The following is a 22,548-nucleotide window of genomic DNA, read 5'->3' as shown; positions in this document are numbered from 1 at the left end:
TGGGGTCATAATAGACTAGTGTGAAATTCTTTGTGTGTGAGCTAAGGCAGGGACTTTCAAGTGGGGCTGTGTACAGCTTTACCTCCCAATACTGCTTGAACTGCCCATCATAGCAACAACCAATCTCTCTATTGTATGGCTGTCCGGGAGCAAGACACAAATGCCAACTGTCAATTATACCTAGTCATGTGACTCAGGAAACAAGCTGCAGGCACCAAATGGTTAGGAGAAGAAAATGACAACTTTCTAAAAGTAGTATTTTCCTAACTGACTTAAAATCGAGCTTTAGAAATAAAGAGGATATTAAATTACAATTCCTTAAACATGATCTCTCTACCTGCTAATAAACAAAAGTTAGAACTTATTATATGTAATATGGCAACCCATTGTTATCCTATGGGAGAGGTGGTCCTCACAGTAGTGAAAAACAAACTGGTGAGATTTTCACTACCAGGACATGTAAAACTTAAAGGTACATGTCCAACTTTTTAAATACAATTCACTTTGCCCTATGGGGTGTTTAGGGTCTTCCTTATGGGTGACATATGTACTAGAAAGGGAGTTTTAGACCTGGCAAAGGGTTTATTTTGCAAGTTGAACTAGTATTTTAACACTGCATACTAGCTGTAATGTCAGGTATGGGCCATGTTTTAAGGGGCTACGTAAACGGGTGGCACAATAAGTGCAGCAGGCCCACTAGTTGCATTTAATTTACCAGTCCTGGGTATTTGATTTACCGGTTTACGAGGGATCAACAAGTAACTTATATATGCCAATCAAGTGTAAGCTAAAGTTGCCATGTTTTAGGGTGTGAGAATAAGTACTTTAGCACTGGTTAGCAGTGGTAAAGTGCAGAGTCTTAAAAGTCAACAAAAACTGGTGCAGAAATCGGGAGGGTGAAGGCAAAGTTTTGGAGGGGAACCACCAGAGCGTCAAGCCCAGCACGTGGTAAAGGGTTGCGACTCAGAGGAACACGTAACTTTGATCAAGGTCAGAGTGACGCCGTCTTGAAAACAAATAGAAAAACCCATTTGAAAGTGTTTTTTTGGTGTGGGGGGGGGAGTGTGGGGGTAGCAACACAGGCAGAGGGGAGCAGAAGCAACAGAGGGCAAAACAAGAGGGGGTTGAAGAAACATGGGGTCCAGAAATACCAAAAAAGTGTGTGGGTAAGGGAAAGCAACACTTAAGGCACAGGGGAGGGGAAGCAAACAGTCAAGCAGGAGAGCAACATGGAGAGCAAAGGTTGGGGGAGAAAAGCAAACAGGTGAGGGAGAGAGGATTTGGAGCTGGCAGGGGTTGGAAGCAGACGGCCAAGTAAGAAACATTTGCTGGGGGCAGGGAGGACACAGAAGGGCAAGTGCTTCATGGAGGGAGGCAGGGGGAAAGCACACAGGCGAGAGAAAACCATGGAGAAGGGAAGAGAAGCACACTTGGGAGATGGCAGAAAACATATGTACTTTAGTATCGTGCTTAAACAAGAAAGAAATAGTGATTGAAAGTGTGAGCAGTGCAAGTACACAGTAATCCGTCCATGCTTCAGTGGAGGCACAAACAAATGAACAGTCCACGCACTCTAACAAATAATAAGCAAGCAAATGAGTGTGGCAATGAAGCCAGCCAATTGTAAGAAACGGGCAGGCTTCAAGTCCGACCGTAACTTAACAAGATATCTCGCAATTGACCATCCAGGTACTGTCTGGTAGGTGACATCTAAGGACTTCACTACTGATAGTGAGATTCTAAATACAGTGCTGAAACTGCCATCAGTAGACAGATTTACATGGAGCCTGCTGTTCTACAATGACAAAGTAGGGGACCTACTCTGTGCCACAACCTATGGAATAGTGTTGGAACTGAATACCAAAGATTGAGTATGGAACAGTAAGAAGCTTTTTTTTTTACACTGGTTGATATAGATCATCTTATGCATGACAGAATAATGTTTAGTTTCCCTGAATGCATAAATCTCAGTGACATTTTATTTATTTGACTTTTTGTGCAGCACAATCTTGACCGTATCCAAGAGTGCTACAGTGCTTTTATGCAAGAGATAGAGACTATCTATAAAGGGAGAAAATGTACATGTAGTAAAGAGAAACAACGATTGATACATTTATAGACCTACAGATATGTATCCTGAGTGTACGGTCAACGGTTAAATAGGGGGTAATATTTCAGGCTGCCCCGCCATGTGAAGGAGATGACCATGGGATCTAAGTTGGGAATTCCAAATGTCAGGGTAATAGCTTCCGCAAGTATTTTTTTAACATGTTGAAAGACACTAACATGGAGGGCACAATATGACTGCTGATGTTTTGTTAGGATGACTGTGTACTACGTAGTTCAGTTTACACTAAAGGTTATATACTTGAGGCTTTGACATGCAGGATACATTTCCTTACCACAGATACAGTCCTTTACAATAGTGAAATCCCGGTTCCAGTTTTGCTCGTGAGGAATATTTCTCCGCTAAATCGAGGAATCTCGGTACTTCTTCAAGCTTCCCAGCTCTTCTGAGCAGGTCAATTAACCGTGATAGAGTAGCATAGTTATCTAGAACAAATAATTAATTTTTAATATTTATATTAATTACCAAGTGTGTACTATGCATATATTCATACTAAATACTGAATTGTGTCAGTACCAGGCAGTACGTTGCTTGCTCCTCGGCCACCACCAATAAAGTGTCCACATTTTAAGCAAACATGACAAAGGGCTCATGCAGATAAGTGACAAGTGACACATTCAAATACACAGCTGCAGTATACAACCAGTACAACAACACAAAGACAGAGCAACTAAATACAACAAGTCAATAAGGCAAAAGAACAAAATTAAAAGGAAGGAAATATTACCCAGGGTAGTACTGTGGTAGAAATCAGTACCGTATTACCAAGAAAGCATCGATACATTAAGCAAGAGTACCAAGTCTGCATTGGGTTGGTCCATACAGTAGCTGAAGACTGTTTCTGGCAATGTTGAGTATAACAATTCACATTTCTAGGTTTGGTTTTGCAGTTTTCTACTTATTATCAAATATACTACTGAAGGTACGCATTTTCCATTTTAAGACTAAAAGCATAATTAAAATAGGTTTCCTGAAGGCTGTGTTATTAATTGAGCGACGTGACACAGTTCTGGGTTTATATTGGTCCTCTTGTGCTTCAAACAGACTCAGAACCTGGAACTCTGTGTGCTCAAACGGGAATGAGTGAGGAGGCACAAAAAATGTATCTCGGCCCAGGCAAAAATCTCTTAAACTCCCCGGAATCTGGGGAGGATTATTACATATAATGTAAAGCTGATATTATAGCTCTGGAAACGGACATGCTCTTCCTCCAAGTAAATGTAACAAGCATTTACAATGCAATAGGTCTCGCACTGACATTATTTTGAGCTATTAACATTGTAAATTATATTGTTTTTTGTTTTTCTTTTGTAAAACATAAATATAATGCATTGTAATTTAATATGGCAATTGCTTAAAAAAAGTTTAAATGCGAAACCTATTGCATTTACACCAGTGTAGAGTTCTTTTTTGCAGTGTTCTTTATTGGTTCTTCCAACAAAAGTGTGTTACTGTCTCACTGCCCCAGACCGGCCGACAGAGAACGCGCGTAATTTGGTTTACACTAACCTGCGGGCAGTGTGACATCAAAACATTCATTTTAGGATACTGCTCCCCCTCACCCCACGTGGAATCGTGGAAGCCCCTGATACAAAGCATTTCCGTTGCAGTGAAAACCACATGACTGGACGGGATGAGTGAAGGCGGGTAAATTGAAGGTAGCTGCGCGCCCTGGAAAAGTCCTGTTCTTAGCAACTCTGGAATGGATGATACTGAAAACAAGTAACAGAAAAGCACTTTGCCTTGTTTTTGTTCCAACTTTCACTTTTTGTGCATCTCCCTCCCTTCGTCCGTCCCTGCCTTCTTCCTTCTTCCCTCCCTCGGGTTACCCACCGATGCCCAGCGAGAAGAGCACGAGACATATTAAGCATCCTTAGTTCTTCAAAAACAGGTACATTCAGAACAAATACGTTCGGTGGTGGTCGGAGTGTGCATTTACCAGAGACATTATATTCCAGTGCCAGGTTTCTGAGAGTTGAATACACAGCACAAGAGCTCTTCCACTAACGTGCCACTGTTGTATATAAATGTCAATGAGCCACATGCCACCAGCAATCGCCTGCTTTTGTCGTTTGCAGACAGGGACGACCCCTGCTGTTGAGAGCTTCGTGTACAGAGAAGCGGGACAAAATAATTAAAATCTTGCGGTAACATACTGCCCCCCAGCACTAAAAAACATTTTTTTATGCGTCCGACCCACACACCCAAGAGCTGCAAACAACCACCCACAAACGCGCAGCACGTGGGAGGTGGCCATGTTATGCGCTACCTCATAAATGAAACAAAGCAAAGACAAACGAAGTAAAGTACTCGGCGTAACCTGATAAGTGGCTGGCTGACCCACATGTGCGTCCCCCAGCCTCAGGCTCCCATTTTTTCGCAACAGCCATAAAATAAACGTTCCTCAAAAATTTACCTGCCCCGAAGCCATGTATCCATTGACTTGGGCTTGCCCCTTAACTTAAGTCCATGCAATAAACTCGACATAAATGAGCAGCACCGTGCGAGGCGGCAGCCCTTCTCTCGCACGGACACTTGGCTAAAGATTTTGGGCAAGACAATTTAGGGCAGGGGAGTATCGTCCTGACGTTACCGCATCTGCAGAAAATTAACCGAGCCGAGTGGGGATCAAATCTGCCACTGTGTCAACTCCACACAACCCTGTAACGAGTTAGGGTAAACGCCCGAGCTCATAAGGTAACAAAACATTGTAAAGCGGTTCAAATCTTATTTTGCATTTAGAAAACATTATAAGCATTAACAGCAATTTAACATCCTTTGTACTTAATTACCTAACATTGTCGCCCAGGGGCCTGCACTGCCCGGCCATTGGTATGGCCAAAGGTGCGTAGTTGCTGCAAGTAAGACCATGTGCAAATTGCTCCGACAACAACATGAACAAGTAAAATGCCACAAAACCATGTAATCCCATGCTAACAGTGCAGCGATCGATTACTCATAACTGCCCGTCGTAAGCCAGGCGGCCGCCATTCCTGCCGTCTAGACATTTGGCGTCAATCAAGGGGCCTTGTCATTTGTAGAGCCACACTGTACTACAGTAAGCTAACAGGGCCTGCTGGATAGAGGTGGCCTGCATGTTTTCTTTTTAGATGTGCCAAACTTCAGGAATGATCGTATTTTGCCCCAAACCGCTGTGCATGCCCTTGCTTTAAAGGAGGTAATCTTGGGTACAGGTGAATATTTCCCATCACAGTCCACGCTTTTCTTTGAGCTTTGTTAGAAACGCGCTGGGGAGTTTGCTCACCCGCACAGGCTCGCATAGCCTGAAATCACTTTTCTAACATTTATGTAAAGTGGACTTTGCGGACGTGTGCTCCAAGGCGGCGGGTGTGGGGCTAAAGCGAGGAGAGGCTCCCTGAGCGGACTTGTGCTCCGAGGCGAAGGCTGAAGTGAGGAGAGGTTGCCCGAGAGCACATTACGAGCGTGCAAGCCAGGATCCAAAAAATAAAACAAATACTTTAGAAACATGATCCGTCAGTAGACGCCTCCTAGAGATAAGAAATACCTTCACGACAGCCGTGAAGCAAACCATCGAGTTCGGATGGGCAGTCCGAAAAGGAGACAGGGTGGTAACAAATAAGCCTTATTTCCAATTGGATGCCACCGTTTTCCATAAACGACAACGCCAGTCAATGAAAGTAATGGGCGGGACTTCAAGCCCACTTTTGGAATCTCCTCTAACACAATATGTCTCGCAGAGCGAGCAGCGCATGCTCGCTGCAACGCTAAGCGAGACCTAAAAAACGAAATCTCAGAAATTCCAGCAACCCCAGTAGTCTCCTTTGCCAGTACGATTTACGTTGGGGAATCATGTACTATTTTCTGTGTCCATGCGGAACAGCAAGGTTTGTCAAAAAGTTCTTAAAGTATCTCATTAGGTACATAAGAGCATCTTTAAAAGAAGAGTAAGCAAATCCGGACTAAGTGAATCGTTGTAAGACTATATATTTATGAATTAGATTATGTACTGTTAATCTACAGATGCATTTTTATTCCATTAACATGCATAAAGCCGCCAAGACTTTTTCTTGTTTCCAAATTCTGCAAATGTTGACAAACTGATGGGGGAGGGGAGAGGGTCGGTCAACATTATTATTATTATTTTCAACTTTTTGAAAAGCTCTGTAGTTTCAACTTTTTCTTCGCTTGGATGAAAATTGAAAATTCTTTGCTCTTCATCAAATAAATAAAGATAAAGATATTCGGAAAAAATGCAACTGAAGTCTTAGGCTTCCTATTTGGCAGCTATGCAGTGCACATGTCAAGTACCCTATGTCACAATGCAAGTGAAGAGAGGAGGCATAAGGAACCTACATCAATGACAAAGTCAAACTCCCCTATTGGTCCTATTCACTTCATACAATCCTAGCATATAGCTGTGTCTGAACTGGGGAGGCGAAGTGAGCTAAAGAAAGGTGATGGATTCAACCCAGATCTGTGACTGGGGGTGAGTGTCTGAAAAGTTTCAGCGCTCCGTTCATCATCTCCTTGTGTGTAACCTTTTACATTTAACCATCTGGGGCTCCAGATAGACCACACTAAACTTGATTTTTTCCCATAACTGAGAACTATGTTTTAGAACTAATATGCGGAGCCCTGTAAAAGTGTCACTTGACAGAAAATATCATGCACCATTTGGACGGGGTCAGAGCAGGGGTGCCAAACCTAGAGACCTATTAAATTGTAGCTTAGCTGGTCTGGAGGGTGCGATAGACATTGATCTCAAATTACTAGATATTGTGCATCTCCTGGGAGAGGGGTACCTTCTGAGAGTATTATACAATACGGCGAGGCCTAAACAGCCCTACCACAGGGTGTTGAGAACATTCAAAACCTCCTGGGACACTTACTCAGAGAAATTGGGAACAAATGCTCCATACTCCGCAGACCTCCCACAATAAGCAACACAAGAGCTGGTGGTGGTGGCAGATAGGACACTACATCCAATCATGGCATCAAGCTGTGATGACCACAATGGGTGGTTTATATAGCAGTGGCCAGCTTGTCACATTTCATAATCTTAAAGAGGATTATCAGTTACACTTAGGCTAATTCCTGATGTACAGGACATTGCTGAAATCGATCAATGAAACATAATGAGAGCGGGTGTCAGGACCAAAGGGCTGGCAGCTCTGCCAAGTTTACTAACATAGGGGATACAGCGAAAGGTGATGACTTACATGCACAGAGCTCTGGCCCCTATGTTTTCCACACCCACAAATGCTCTGAAGACTCTATGGGAGCAAACGTTGGGAGAGATATGTCTGACATGGAATAGGGGTGAATACTGGAAGACATCAAAACAGTGTGCCTGTGAAAACCCTTGAGGGGTTTGTACAAATTCTTACATTGTAGCAGTGTTGTCATATCTGCTTCAAGCCAAGATTTTCTCCTTTCAAAGTTGAGCACCCTTAGCTCAGTGTCCTCTATCAGCTCTCCCCTCTTTTCGGAGTTAAGTGGCCCTTTTTAAACTCTTTCCTCCACCTGAACTCCTTTCCGAGTGCTTGGTGGTTTGTGAAGATTTAGAATAGTCTTTCGACATTGCCCTGTGAGGTGCTTTCGGTTTTGTTTTGCCTTGGACTGCCTTTTCTTTTGGTGTGGATGTCATTGTCAGAGAATTCAAGTCTAAAGACCTCAGTTCAGACCTAGTATGATCTTGCTGTCTTCTGTGAGTATTTTTTGGGTTTCTGTCTTCCTATGTGGCTTTTTGTGAGACTCTTCTCCCTATTATTCAGAATAGCAGAATCCTCAATATTCAACCCATGATCTTCCTGAGCCTCTTCTGTAGGTTCGATAATTTCATCGTCGCTAGGTCCTTAAGAACTGTTGTGATTGCATCAATTGTGCCACGGGTAATGAACCCACCTATTTGGGGCCCATTGGGGAAAGGGAGGGGGGGGGAAGAAAAGCACCGACCCGAGACTCAATGTAGGTGTGACAAAGGCCGCTTTATTGGAAGCAGGTGCATCCTACACAATAACATCCTTGGCCTGCGCCGCACAATCTAAACCTCATAAATATGTAATTTCCTGACTCACCCCCACCCCCTCCCCTAACTGATTCCCACATCCACAAACAGTAACAATTAGCATAACGTCAATTTGCCTCTCCACCTGGCTAAATACTTTATTGTGCTTGACCTACCCCCGATAATCCAAACAGTTCTCCTACTCTTCCCCCATATATTAGGAAGAACCGCCCCTACATGCAGAATGCACCCCACACCTGCTCCAGCGACATGCGAAACCCCCACCCAATCATAAAACCCCCTTGCACCAGCCTCCAACAAAACATCGCCCAAAATCCCCCGACAACCCCAATTCCCCTGAAAAAGAACTCCCCCGAAAAAGAGAAATACCTGCCCTTGGGCCCCCCCCCCTATAATATTACCCAGGAAGGGAGGGAGGGGGAAAAATGTCCATCCGCCACCCCCCGCCCGACGGCCGAGACACCACACTTAAAATGGTGTCTCTGCCGCGTACCCGGCCGGATACCAAAACCCAGCCCAAAAGGAGCCCAACAAAGCCCCGCCCCCCAGCCCAAAAGCTACTAGAACACCCAAACCCGTCCCCGGCCGGCGCCAGCTCCACCCCCCCCTTTCCCCAGCCCCCAAATTCCCCCAGGCGGGGCAGGCCTCCCTTTGGTCGGCCGCCCCCCCCAGGACCCCCATTGGGGCCCATTGGGGAAGGGAGGGGGGGGGAGAAAAGCACCGACCCGAGACTCAATGTAGGTGTGACAAAGGCCGCTTTATTGGAAGCAGGTGCATCCTACACAATAACATCCTTGGCCTGCGCCGCACAATCTAAACCTCATAAATATGTAATTTCCTGACTTACCCCCACCCCCTCCCCTAACTGATTCCCACATCCACAAACAGTAACAATTAGCATAACGTCAATTTGCCACTCCACCTGGCTAAATACTTTATTGTGCTTGACCTACCCCCGATAATCCAAACAGTTCTCCTACTCTTCCCCCATATATTAGGAAGAACCGCCACTCGAGGGACGTGCTAACGGTCCTCGACCCCCCCCTAGGACTCCCCATCGCTTAAACCCGGGACGTGCCGCATGACCCAGCCGGCAGGACCACACCCCTAACCATATGGCGTGCCGCGGACCCCCCTCAAACACAGTGCTGTCAGGTCAATGCCTTCGTACCACCGGCAGGTCCTCCCCCCTAACCAGAGGGCCATGTCCTCCGTCCCAATGTATAAGGCCATGCCCTCCGTCACCACGTATAGGGCCATGCCCTCCGTCACCACGTACAGGGCCATGCCCTCCGTCACCAATGTATAGGGCCATGCCCTCCGTCACCAATGTATAGGGCCATGCCCTCCGTCACCAGCGTATAGGGCCATGCCCTCCGTCACCAACGTATAGGGCCATGCCCTCCGTCACCAATGCATAGGGCCATGCCCTCGTCACCACTGCACAGGGCCATGCCCTCGTCACCAATGCATAGGGCCATGCCCTCGTCACCAACGCATAGGGCCATGCCCTCGTCACCAATGCCTAGGGCCATGCCCTCCGTCACCAATGCATAGGGCCATGCCCTCCGTCACCAATGCATAGGGCCATGCCCTCCGTCACTAAATGTATAGGGCCATGCCCTCAGTCAACGTCACCCCCGGGGCGTGCTTCCAGGTCGCGGAATCGAGCTCCCTACAAAGTATAACCGCACTGAACCGGGGCCGTGCCCTCTCTCCGGCGCCCAGGGCGCCCCCTGTCAACACAAGGCCTGGGAAGCCGCCCAGCGCCTGCAGGCAGTCCGCCGACACCGGCCGTCCCACCAGAGAGAAGCCCTCCGGATGGTGCGTCCCACACCGGAGCCCGACCGCCAGGAAAACACCCCTGCCGCAGTGCCCCCAACACCCCCGTCACCTACCATACCCCGCTGCCCCCCACATGGCTGCGTCACCGTTCCGCGTCAGACCCCACCGCGCGTTGCGACCCCCCTGTCCTCTGGCGGGCGTGCTCCCTGACCATGGAGTCGAGCTCACTACGGAAAATGACCACACCGACATGGGACCGTGCGTCCTCTCTGGCGCCCAGGGAGAAGTCCTCCACACAGTGCGTCACCCCCCAGAGCCTGTCCGCCAGGAAAAAGCCCACTACAAAGAACGTACCTCTCACCCACGCACGACCCCCAAATGCCCTTGATATGCCCGCGGCCTAACCGAGACGCTTTCCCTGTTCACGCCTATAACGCCCGTACCGTCCGCTCGAGCCCCCCAAACCTGCACCTAGGCCGACACCCCAAAAGTAGTCAGCACCTAAAAAACGCCCCATGTTCACCATAACGGCAAGAAACGGATCCAGTACGCTCTGCCAAAACCCCCCGACCCTGCGAGACGGGTAGACTCCACCCTCTTCAGAACCCCAGGTCACCGACAAAGCTGCACCGGAGCCCGAATGAGGCCCGAACGACTCCCTTATCAATGCCCCTGTGTCCCTACATACAACTCCAGCCCCCCCAGACCTTCACCCAGGCCGCCCCAAGCAACGGGTAGTCCTCCAAGACGCCATAGCCCTCCCAGACACTCTAGACAAATCTACCACTGCACTTGGCTCCCCCGTATAAATACCAATATGTGCTCAGCTTAACTGGTATTTTGCTGCTTCTGTTATTGCCTCCACTTATATTATACAAGTAACATTACACCTACAACAAGCCATGACTATTGGCTTTGTCAAAGGTTGTTAGTTGGATAAGATAAATATACTACACGCATACATAACACCATGGTTTCGTTGTATATACTATTGAAAATGCTTTGGTTCCTGTGCGAGTGGTTGTGGCGTAATGGCTAGAGAGCTACCAACTTTGGAGCTCAGGAAGCAGGTTGGAGTCTCAGCATCAGCTCAAGGTACAGTGTGTCTGAGCAAATCAATTAATCGCCAGTGCCTACCAGAATTAAATAAATATGTCTTTGTTGATGCTCAGGGAAGGCACTTCGAGTTCAACCATATATAACTGCAAACAAATAAAAGTTACGTCAAAAACAGTGTACTGCTGCAGGGGTAAGATTTCTTTCCATTCAGAGAGCTAGGACGAACATGTTGAGCCCGACAGGGACCCGTCTCGGTACCTGCTGTGGGCTTGCGTGTGTGATTTAAATGTGCGTGACCGCGGCGAAACGCAGAAATCACAGGGACGCGGCAGAATACACAACCCGCTGTCAGGGCCGAAACACAGACATGGTGTGGCCAGCCCGCCCTGTTGACAATCCGCCCCAAGTTGTTCGTGTTTAGTTATACTGCCTACACTTTCGCACACTTGCGGCCTGGCCACTTTCCTGAAAGGCGGTGTCTGTGACGCAGCCTCGGGGTAAATAAAAGGCACACTCTGAAAGCAGGTGTCTAGAAATGAGTAACTTCCTTCGGGGCCCGGCGAGCAGAGCACGGTGTCGGCTCGGGCAGCTAAAAAGGGGAGTTCACAGAAACATCGCGGTATTAAAGAAACGTCACTGTGTCCGACCAGGTGTGTTGAATGTGTAGCCGCGGTTGTGGCGGTGAGACCCGCATTCATTCTGCGGTTCCTGTCGGATAATTTGGTCAATCCTGTCTCCTATTTTGCAGCCATGCCCCCTAATGTCAGAGACCATAACAGCGCTAAAAGCACTAGCACACTGTTAATGGGGTATAGCTTCCATATGGACCACAATCGACGGATTCAATTCTATAGTAAACGCGTCCTCAGAATTTTTATTTTTATTTATTTATGTATTTATTTATTTTGCTTTCTACATCTCCGCCCTAATCCTCTGCGTGTCGCCATGGATTATACACCGACCTGAAGCAGTGGTAAGTGTGAATGCTGTGAAGCCGAAAAAAGCCGGGAGTTCACTGCATTCAAAGATAGTCCTGCTCAGTGGTAGCGATCTGAAAAGCCACATGCTGGAAGGAAGCAATAATCCGGCCCCTTCGGCAATTCCACAACTGTTGTTTGTATCTGCCTTTCAAATGTTTGGGCTGTGCTCAGAAAGGAAAGCGCTCGTCGTTTAGTCTACAGAAGGTGCACAGATAAATGGAATAAAACTGAGTTTTCAATATCCTGAACTGTTCGGTTGTGCTGTACTGCCGCCTTTCTTCTTCCAAGGTAACTCAGATTGTATACGCAACCGTTGACCTGAAATGCGGTCGAGCAGGGTGAAAAAAGTCCTTAACAAAAAGACTATTTACGTGAAGAAAAGGTTCCTCGGAGGCATGTATCATTACGCCTCAACTACACCTCGCAGGCGATGCATAGCCGGAGTCGTGGTTAGTCTTTCAACGCGCCCCCGGCAGGCATCGTCAGGACAGTGGCGCGCGCCACGCTAGGCTGTGACCGTGCTTAAGAGTGCGAAACGTGTGCCCGTGGCAGCGGAGCGCCGCTCTTCTGCCTCTGGCACGTGGCTGGCACACCCTGCACCCACAGAGCGGGCTGACAGCCCAGCGGCACTGCACGCACTGAAACCCATTTGCCAACCATGCGCTGTAGGAATACGCATATGCGCTGTAGTAAACGCACATGTCCGCAAACCCTCCCCCCCCTTTCAAGGGTGACAAACCTCCCCCCGTAACGCCCATTCCTCCCGTCTCTTCCCGCCCCCCATCCCCCTACACCACCAAGAAGTCCATACCCCCGCGTACACTCCTAAAATTTTCCACCCCCCAAGAAGTATCTATTTATGTATTTATTTATTTATGCATTTCTATATAGCGCTCCACCCGAAGGCGCCAGAGCGCCTCACAACAGGAACAGAAATGAAACCTAATGAGAAACATTACAAAAGAACATATTACACAGCATACGTTACGTTACCTAAGGTAATAGTGACAATTGTGAGCAAACAAAATACACGAGGTAGTAAAAATTGTGAGCAACCAAAATTACATGAGGTAGTAAAAAGTGCACAAGAGGAAAAGTGACAAGCGTGCAGTTACAAGAGAAAACAACGTATAATTTGAGGTATAATACTGCAATAAGTGCTAGACACTCAGGCCAAGAACAAGGGTCTTTACTCCCCTGCCCCAAAACAAAACCCCGGCGGCCGTAGGGACCCTTCGGGTAGGGGTAGCTGGGACTCACCTAGTCCCACGTGGGAGCCCGACCGCCCGCACCAGGCTGCTCACCCGAGCTCCCCCTACATCCAGCGACGTGTCCAGCATACCTCCTGCCGCTGCCCGTCCCTGCACCAGCGAAGTGTCCAGCCTGCCGGGAAATTCTCGTTTCACCCAAGCCTGAAATGTCCCATTGTATCTACACACATTCAGTAAGTCCATTCTTCTGCAGGCTATCTACCCGTGCCATTTGCGACAATGGATGCATTTCCTGTGTGATTCCTGTCTGGATCGAGCTCCAACTAAACACGGAAGAATGCTTTACTCAGCTGCTAAATTGTCCCGTTGACTCAACATATAAAACAACAGTGACGAGCACCGGCATGTGATGACTTTGACGAAGATTTAACAGGCCAGCAGCGTGAAGCGTTCTTTGAAGAAAAAATGTCCATCCGCCACCCCCCGCCCGACGGCCGAGACACCACACTTAAAATGGTGTCTCTGCCGCGTACCCGGCCGGATACCAAAACCCAGCCCAAAAGGAGCCCAACAAAGCCCCGCCCCCCAGCCCAAAAGCTACTAGAACACCCAAACCCGTCCCCGGGCGGCGCCAGCTCCACCCCCCCCTTTCCCCGGCCCCCAAATTCCCCCGGGCGGGGCAGGCCTCCCTTTGGTCGGCCGCCCCCCCCAGGACCCCCATTCTCCCTTACCTTAAGGCTAGTAGGGAGGAATTCTGCACCTGCTCCATACATTTTGTGCTTATTCTTTAGTGCTCCCTTGTGAGTGCACTTGGTACAATATCTAAAAGGGTTGTTTGCCCTTCCTTCTGGGACTTGACGCAGACTCTACAATGAACACCACTCCTCTAGAGGGGCGTGGCTAGCAGCCGATGATGGTGGCTGTGTGAGCGAGGAGCTCCGTCCTCGAGCCCCATAAATCTTGATCCAAACGGCGCCCGGGACCCCCACCTCCCGCGAGGCGATAAGAGAGGGACTGCCCCCCCCTGTCACCAACAAACTGTGAGCGCGGGCATCCAGGAAACTCTACCGGAGCGCTTCTACTGGCTGGCTAGCGAGCCTCGACACGCAAACCAAGGTGGCGGCCGCGGCCGGGAGGCGAGCCTTGCGGCCGCTACAGAAGCTGCGGCCGGAGGAGAGGAAAGACCGAGGAGGCCTGTAATCCCGGAGGTGGCAGTGAGAGCGGAGCGGGGAGGTGCCGATCGGCGGACCGGCCGACCCACGATACTGCAGAGGCTCGCACCAGAGCTGCCGGTGAGGGGAGGCGAACGTAGGCGCGAGGCCTGCAGCGGTGCCTCTGGGCATTGGAAATTACCAAGGAAGGGCCACTAAAACACTAAACAACAGAAGGAGACAAATTAAATAAAAAACAAACAGGGAAACAAAAAAAAAAGGAAACAAAAGGAGTGGGCCCTTGGCTCTGCTGGGGGGTCGTGGACTACCGGCCATCCCTGGAGTGCCTGACGGTCCCAACTGGGGAGCCTTACCACCAGGCTTCCGTACGGAGACCGGAGCGAGGCTGCGCCCGCGGACAACAGCGGCGCACCCGAGTCCGGGGGGGAACCTGACCGGAATTACCGCTGGGGCCCCACAAGATAAGGACACATGCAGCAGGGGCTGCCCCTGCTCTTGAAACGAATCGCGAGCAGCGATAGAACCCGCAGAGTGGCACTACCCCAAACCGAAACAGTGATAGCCACAAGAAGACTGGGTTTCACGATGGCAGAAGGGAAGGCGGAGGTAATGAACCGCGGTAGCCGCCCGGAAGACGGAAAGCGAGAGGGAGCGGCGGCTGGGGCAAGACGCAATTACTGCAGCTCTCGGAGTGTGCTAACTCGCTAGAGAAGCCGTGGCCCGTCCTGGAGAACAGGGCATAACGGAAACGCAACTGTTGGGACACAAGAGGGACGGCCCTTGAGCAAGACCAACCGATCGCAAAGGCAGGGAGTAGGAGTAAGCCGGACATAATAGCAAACAAGTACTGCAGAGGGTGGCCGGAGACGGCGAGTTCCTGGACGGAGAGCAGACCCCCCGCCATATACAGCACTGCGAGGTGGTGAACGCGACGCTATACGCCCCATGGGCCCCAGAGAAACCCCGAAAAGAACAAACAGGAGCAAGTAGTGGATTGATTGGTGGCTGCGGCGCCTAACCAGCATAACAAGGTGCTAGATTGCTGGCACAGCTCAGAGAAGACTGGAGACCTGTGGGAGCGGTTGCGAGTAGCAATCCCTGGGGCCCACATAGGAAGATCTAACGATAAAGAACAGCCCAGCCCAACCAGCGACAATCGACGATGGGGAAACCAAAAGGGTGCAAGAGCAGCACTCCACCAACCGTGGAGGGAGAGACACCTATGCGGGAAGAGCAGGGAGACCTGGAACAAGTTCAGGACCCGCACCTACAGCGACAGCTTCATAGAATCCTACTGGCAATAACGGACACCCACACAGCACTCCAGCAGGACATAGCACAGGTAGCCACGGGACTGGGCTTATTGAGAGCCGACCACGGGAAATTGGCCGACAGAGTCACAGCGGTGGAGGGTACGCTCCAAAGCGTTGAACCACTACAGAAGGATCTTAAAGCTACCCTGACCAATGTGTTGGACCGTATGGACGCCTTGGAAAGAAGGGCCGAGGGTCGTAACCGCCGGAACAACATCCGCGTAGGATTGCCGGAGAAAATTGAGGGATCGGACATGGTACGTTACCTGGAGGCCTGGCTACAAACGGTGGTGGCGCCGGAGGGCCTATCGACCTTCTACACCTTAGAACGGGCACACCGGGTGCCAGCTAGACCGCCTCAACAAGGCAGGCCCCCACGACCAGTAGTTGCCCGGCTGCTGCACTTTCGAGACCGGGACTTGATCCTTTAGAAAGCACGGACCGATGGCCCCTTCCAGGTGGAGAATAGCAGAGTCAACATCTGCCCTAATTATACATACGAAACCCAACGCCGCTGAACCTCTTTCTTGGCAATCAAGAGGGAGCTGCGCACTGAGGGACTCCAGTACTCTCTCCTGTTTCCAGCCAGGCTTCGGGTCATTGTAGACGGCAAAACATGTTTCTTTGAAACCCTGGCCGACGCCAGTGCCTGCGGAAATCGCGACGGTTGCGAAACAGGCAGCGGGGTCTAAGGAGGCCCTCGACGACACAGACGGAAGCAGAACGGAGGGAAGTGCTGGCAGCGGTATCCACACTATCAACCACACTACAGCCTGTATTGGGGGATGGCACGGACTCAGAGAAGGACAATATCCGCTCAGATACGGAAGACTCGGAAACAGACAGCGTAACCTTACCAAGAGTCACTCCAAAATCGGCTGAGGAGATATTGGACGAAGGGTAGCTGATCCTGTAGGAGTGACCGGATGGAGAGCATGGAACTGTAATGGACTCCCGGAGGTAGTCTAATAAGGGAGGTTGGTCTAATGAGAGATGTGGGGGTGGGGGGAGGGGCGGGGGAGTTTCGGGGGGCATTAGTGTTCTGGGCTTACTGGGATATGGAGGACTACCAGAGTAAGTGACCACTGATTGGCACATAGCCCCCCCTCATTGCCCTTAAGTGTCTGCTGGTGGGCTTCGAAAAATGTTTGCAGTTGCATTAGTTTGGATGGGATCTGGGTGGTTCTTGCCGGGTCCTGTTCTGGGGGGGGAGGGATGAGAGGGACGGTTTGGGGGGAAGTTTGGGAGGGACAGTCACTGATGCAGACGCGGTATCAAGAAACTTGATGTTCAGGACATTGATGGACAATGGGTGATACCACGGATTTAAGATGTATAACCTGGAATGTGAGGGGACTTCATACCATGACAAGACGACACAAAATCCATGCATATTTGGTTCGCAGGGGGATGCATATAGCACTACTCCAGGAAACACATCTGACCAAGGCTGAGGGCATAGCGCTACAGCGTAGGTGGAAGGGCCAAGTATTTAACACCACATACTCAGTGTTCGCAAGGGGAGCCCTGATCTGGATTAGGGCGGGAGTCCCTTTTCAGGTGACTGGCCAACTGATAGACCCTGACGGTAGGTTTGTGGCGATCCAGGGGAAGCTTAGAGGTAGGGACATAGCATTCTGCAGTATATATGCGCCTTAATGTTGATCAACTGGTTTTCCTAGCGAAACTGTCTGGATCCCTGGCACACTGTCTCGCCAGCCCGTTAATATTGGGTGGAGACTTCAACTCCGTGGCAGATGTGTCTCTGGATAGATCACACCCCCATTGGCCGAGTCCCCAGTCAATAGGTTGACTAAGGGTAGACTAGACTGGCAAACGAGGTGGGGACTAGTGGACGCCTGGCGAGCACATCACCCGCAGGGCCGAGACTACTCCTACTTCTCTGGGAAGCACAAACTACACGTTAGGCTAGATGCGGTGCTGTGCTCCACGACAGTACAGCCTGCTGTAATACAATCCGACTACCTAGCTAGGACGATATCAGATCATAAACCACTGCTCATCACGATGCACTGGATGACCGGAATATCTTGCATCTCCACCTGGAGACTGCGCCCCGAGACGATGGATGACCCACTTTTTCGGGAATCGTTAAGAGAGGGGATTACCAACGGCCACGAGAGCAACGGAATGGGATGCTTTCAAGGTGGTGGTCAGGGGAATTTGTATAGGGAAGCACGCGGGGGTACGAAAGGTGCTCTTAACATATCTGGCCACGGCCGAAGCGAAACTGCGCGAGATAGAATTAGCGCGACCCGGGCACCCTGAATTGCAGGGAGAGGTTAGCGCAGCGAAGGAAGCAGTAGCGGCGGAAATGGAACGCTTACGTATCTATGACCACAAAGCTTACGTAATGAGAGCATATGCGGAGGGTGACAAAGCAGGGACGTTGTTGGCCTGGTTGGCAAACCCCACTAAACGAGGTTCTTCGATATTGGTGCTGGAGGCAGGGACGGGACCGTAGTTAACACCCAGAACGAGATCTTGCAATGTTTCTCGCGTTATTACGCGAACCTGTATCAAAGCACAATAGTAGCCGGGGACCCTGCTGTTGATACCTTCCTGGAAGCACTACAACTACCAGAACTAGAACAGGAGCAAACGAAAAGTTTGGGGAAAGACATAGAGCTGGGAGAAATCAGGGGGGCAATTAAGCACATGGCCCGCAACAAAACCCCAGGTACAAATGGCCTATCTATTGAATTCTACGAGAAATATATAGATGAGCTAGCGCCAAGGCTCCAAGAAGTTTACAAAGAGGCAAAAGAACGCAGACAGTTGCCCCAATCTATGCGGGAGGCACTAGTGATCCCACTGTTGAAGCCGGGTCGAGACGGGGGAGAGACGGCCTCCTCTCGCCCGTTATCAATGCTAACCACTGACTACAAAATACTCAGTAGTATACTAGCAACCCGACTATTACAGCACATGACTACATTGATCCATGTGGATCAAGATGGCTTTATACTGACGAGAAACACGACCACAAATGTAAGACGGTTGGTACGAATATTGGGAGAGGACCACCCTGGGGCACAGTAACCCATGATATTGTCAGTGGACATCGAAAAAGCGTTTGATAGCCTGGAATGGGAGTACTTGTACAAAACGATGGGGCGCTTTGGACTAGGAACGGACTTCCTACAATGGACTAAGGTACTGTATACGTCAGCAGTGGCCAGGGTAAGAGTGGGAACGCTGATATCGGCGCAATACCCTATACACCGGGGAACGAGGCAGGGATGCTCGCTGTCTCCCCTGCTTTTCGTCCTGGTGGTGGAGCCTCTTGCGACAAAGGCCCGGTCGGGAGAGTACTATAGGGGCTTGGGAAGCAGAGAGGGTCAACAACACATCTCACTCTATGCGGACGATATGCTGCTCTTCCTTGAAAATGCCGAGGGAGCATTGGAGGGCGCCGACTCCCTTCTCTCGGAATTTGGCAACATATCGGGTTTGAAAGTGAAACGTGCCTGTTCCCGGTACAGCAGGGGGAGATACGACCTACAACAGATAGAGAGGTGAGGTGGGAACCCACCTGTTTGAAATACCTGGGTGTGCATATTTACCACACTGCGGCAGACATATTAGAAGGAAATAGCATAAGAGCGTGGCATAAGAGCACTAAAGGGCAGTATAGCCTTGTGGGCCACCCTCCCGTTATCAGTGACGGGCCGGATAGCCCTATTGAAAATGATAGCGCTCCCGCGTTTCCTGTATTATTTTAGAACACTGCCGATATGGGTACCCAGCTCAACCTTCAAGACGTTGAAGTCGCTTGTGGTGGCCTTCCTTTAGGGAACGGGTAGACGCAGAGTCACCCAGGCGACGCTGGTCCGGCCTAAAGCTGAAGGGGGACTGGCAGTCCCAGACTTCGAACTGTACTATCTAGCAGCCCAACTGCAATTTTTCACTCAAGCAATAGCTAGGGAATTCAGAGGGCCAGAACACCAGAGAGGTGGGGTAATACAGCGCCATATCTTTCACTAGAGGAAAAAACGCTTAAACTCTGCTGGAACCGATCCCAACGCAGAGCGGGAGTCCTGCACCGGTACGCTCCCGAAATTCCGCTGGGAATCATAACGGCGTTACCCCACGGTGGGGACTGGTCGCCGTTGCAAGCCTGGGAGGAAGCGGGCCTCCAAGTATTGGGAGATCTGTATGGGATGTATGACGTTACAACGCATACTTTTACAACGCCTACCTTTACAATGCATTTTTTTACACCGCAACATCCATTACAACGCACACCATTACAACGCATACCTTTACAACGAATTCTTTGAAACTACTTTTACAATGCATTCCCCTACAACGCATACTACATTTACAACGCATACCATTACAACGCATTACATTGCATTGCATGTAAGGTAAGTGTTGGATAGTGTAGGGGTAAAAATTACTATTCTAACTCCAGGGGGTGCAACAGTAGGGTAAGTGTTGCATAGTGTAGGGGTAAAAATTACTATTCTAACTCCAGGGGGTGCAACAGTAGGGTAAGTGTTGAATAGTGTAGGGGTAAAAATTACTATTCTAACTCCAGGGGGTGCAACAGTAGGGTAAGTGTTGGATAGTGTAAGGGTATAATGTGTTGTAATGGTATGCGTTGTGATGGTATGCGTTGTGATGGTATGCGTTGTAATGACTGCGTTGTAATGGTATGCGTTGTAGTGGTGTGTGTTGTAGTGTCATGCGTTGTAATGACTGCGTTGTAAATGCATGCGTTGTAATGGATGTTGTATTGTAAAAGTTTCGTTGTAATGGTAGTGCGCTGTAAAAGTTGCGTTGTAAAGGTTGTATACCATCTGTATGAGGATGGAGCCATGTTGCCCTACCGGACATTACAGGAAAGATTTGATCTTCCAAGAGGGGGATTCTCGTTACATGCAGCCTTGTCAAGGGCAATACAGGCACACTGGCGGGGAGGGATTATGGAGCCCAAAGTGACGATGGCCTGCCAATACACTATGATGGCGGCTGGGACCTTCAAAGCGGTTACATGCCTCTACTCAAGACTGCTTAATGAGGGATTAACCCCCCCTAGAGACGCTGAAAGGGAAGTGGGAGGTGGACTTAGGGAAAGAAATCCCAGAAACCGCCTGGACTCAAATAGTGCAGAGAGCATGGAAGAGCACAAGGAACGCAAGGTTCCAATTAGTACATTTTTACATCCTTCATAGGGCGTACTTGACACCTGGTAAGATTTGTAAATATTTTCAAGTTGCGGAAGAAGCATGTCCCAGGTGCGCACGTGCCGGAGCAGAATTAGAACACATCGTATGGTCTTGCCCAAAAATAGGATCTTACTGGGCGGAAGTGGGAAAAACCCTAAATGAGATAACAGAGAGACATTTGACATTCGACATGGCCACTAGAGTTCTACACTGGTACCCCCACACATCCAAAAACAAAACAACAAGTAAATTCATAGATATGGGGCTCATATTAGCGAGAAGGGAAATCACAAGTCATTGGAAAGCGGCAGCAGGGCCGAACAGCAAGAGGTGGAATAATGAGTTTGTAAAGTGGGCAAATAGTGAGAGTGCGCTGCGATTTCAGCAAGCGCGAAGGCGAGATAATGATAAGGAACTAGAAGCAGCGACAGCGTGGGAAGTGTTAGTACAGGCATTAAGGGAGTGCGAAACACAAGAGGACCAATAGGAGTGTAATACGGGACAGGGAGACCCCATAGCATACCAGGAACATCGCGAAAACTAGGACATTATGTATTCCTGAACGCAACTGATTTGAGGGGTCATTACAGTTGATGCATCAGTGACGAGAACTGGGAGGAGGGAGGGGGTACCTGTTGTTTATGAGGGGAGTTGCGGGCACACTGACAGGGTTTGTTGGGTCTCACTGGGAACATTGCTTGATCACAGGTGAGTCATAATTAAGACACGTGCCGGAATTGGGTTAGATGTCCTATTATAAGAATGGTAATATTGAAGCCACTGGGTCATCTGTATCCATGTCTGTTTTGCATGAAAAACCAATAAACTACCTTGTGAAAAAAAGAAAAAAAAATGAACACCACTCCTCTATTGTCCACTCTCTTGAAGTCCAATAGAAAAACCTATGGTTTTTGGAAGGTTTCTTCTTTGGCTTCTCCCCCCGAGGTCTTCTTCATTGTCAACAATGCTTTTCCTGGGTGTTTTACTGTTTTTTTCTGTGGTTTTCATTGAATCATCAATGTCTTTGACCTGGAGTTTTAGATCCAGCACTTCTGTACTCAGAGCGCAAAAACACAATATGAAGATGGTGACAGGCCACCTTGGGAGATGCATCTGGCATCATGGGGAGAGGGCTATTCCAACCTACTAATTTACTCCAAAGAGGTAACAAAAATAGAACTCTTGACTTACCTCTAGATAGTGGAATGATGCACAAGATATGAATCCAGAACAAAGTTTCCACTCAACTGCCAGTTCCAGACAGTAACCTACAGCATCATGGCATAGGACCCAACTCCAAATGTCTCTCATTCATTCATCTGCCCAATTATCAGTCCAGATGGGGGAGCTCACATTTTCCTATCTTGTTGCTTTGTTACCCATGGTGTATGGCCTCTAATTGCCTGTGCTGTACGAGTACTCAGCTACAACCAGGTAATGATGGACTCTGTAGTAGAACAGATCACCACAAATTGCACAAATCAGAATAGTTGTGGAATCAACATGCAAACCACATTTCCTAGTTTCTACATGGCCATTCTGTACTTCGATCTATGGTTAAGCCTGTGTGCAAGATGGCAACTGTGTGAGCGGTCACGTTCGGCCACTCCTCCCCAAATCGGAGTTCCAGCCAGGCCCATGCAGCCCTGAATAAATGTGAATTATGTTTGCCCCCGTTTTCTGAGATGTGTCGGC

General features: G+C 49.2%; 1 protein-coding gene across 1 annotated transcript in view; it reads right to left on the bottom strand.

Annotated features, from left to right (window-relative positions):
• The window catches only part of TTC21B (tetratricopeptide repeat domain 21B), a 557,120-nt gene that overhangs the window by 140,137 nt on the left and 394,435 nt on the right, over window positions 1-22,548 (bottom strand). The window contains exon 23 of the mRNA XM_078683845.1: window positions 2,403-2,553. Within this exon, the coding sequence (XP_078539971.1) occupies window positions 2,403-2,553 (151 nt within the window). The remainder of the gene's footprint in view (window positions 1-2,402; window positions 2,554-22,548) is intronic.

Source organism: Lissotriton helveticus, chromosome 3_1 (assembly GCF_964261635.1).
Source record: "Lissotriton helveticus chromosome 3_1, aLisHel1.1, whole genome shotgun sequence".
NCBI lineage: Eukaryota > Metazoa > Chordata > Amphibia > Caudata > Salamandridae > Lissotriton > Lissotriton helveticus.
The sequence above is the reverse complement of the archived record's forward strand: the minus strand, read 5'-3'. Positions and strand labels throughout refer to the sequence as shown.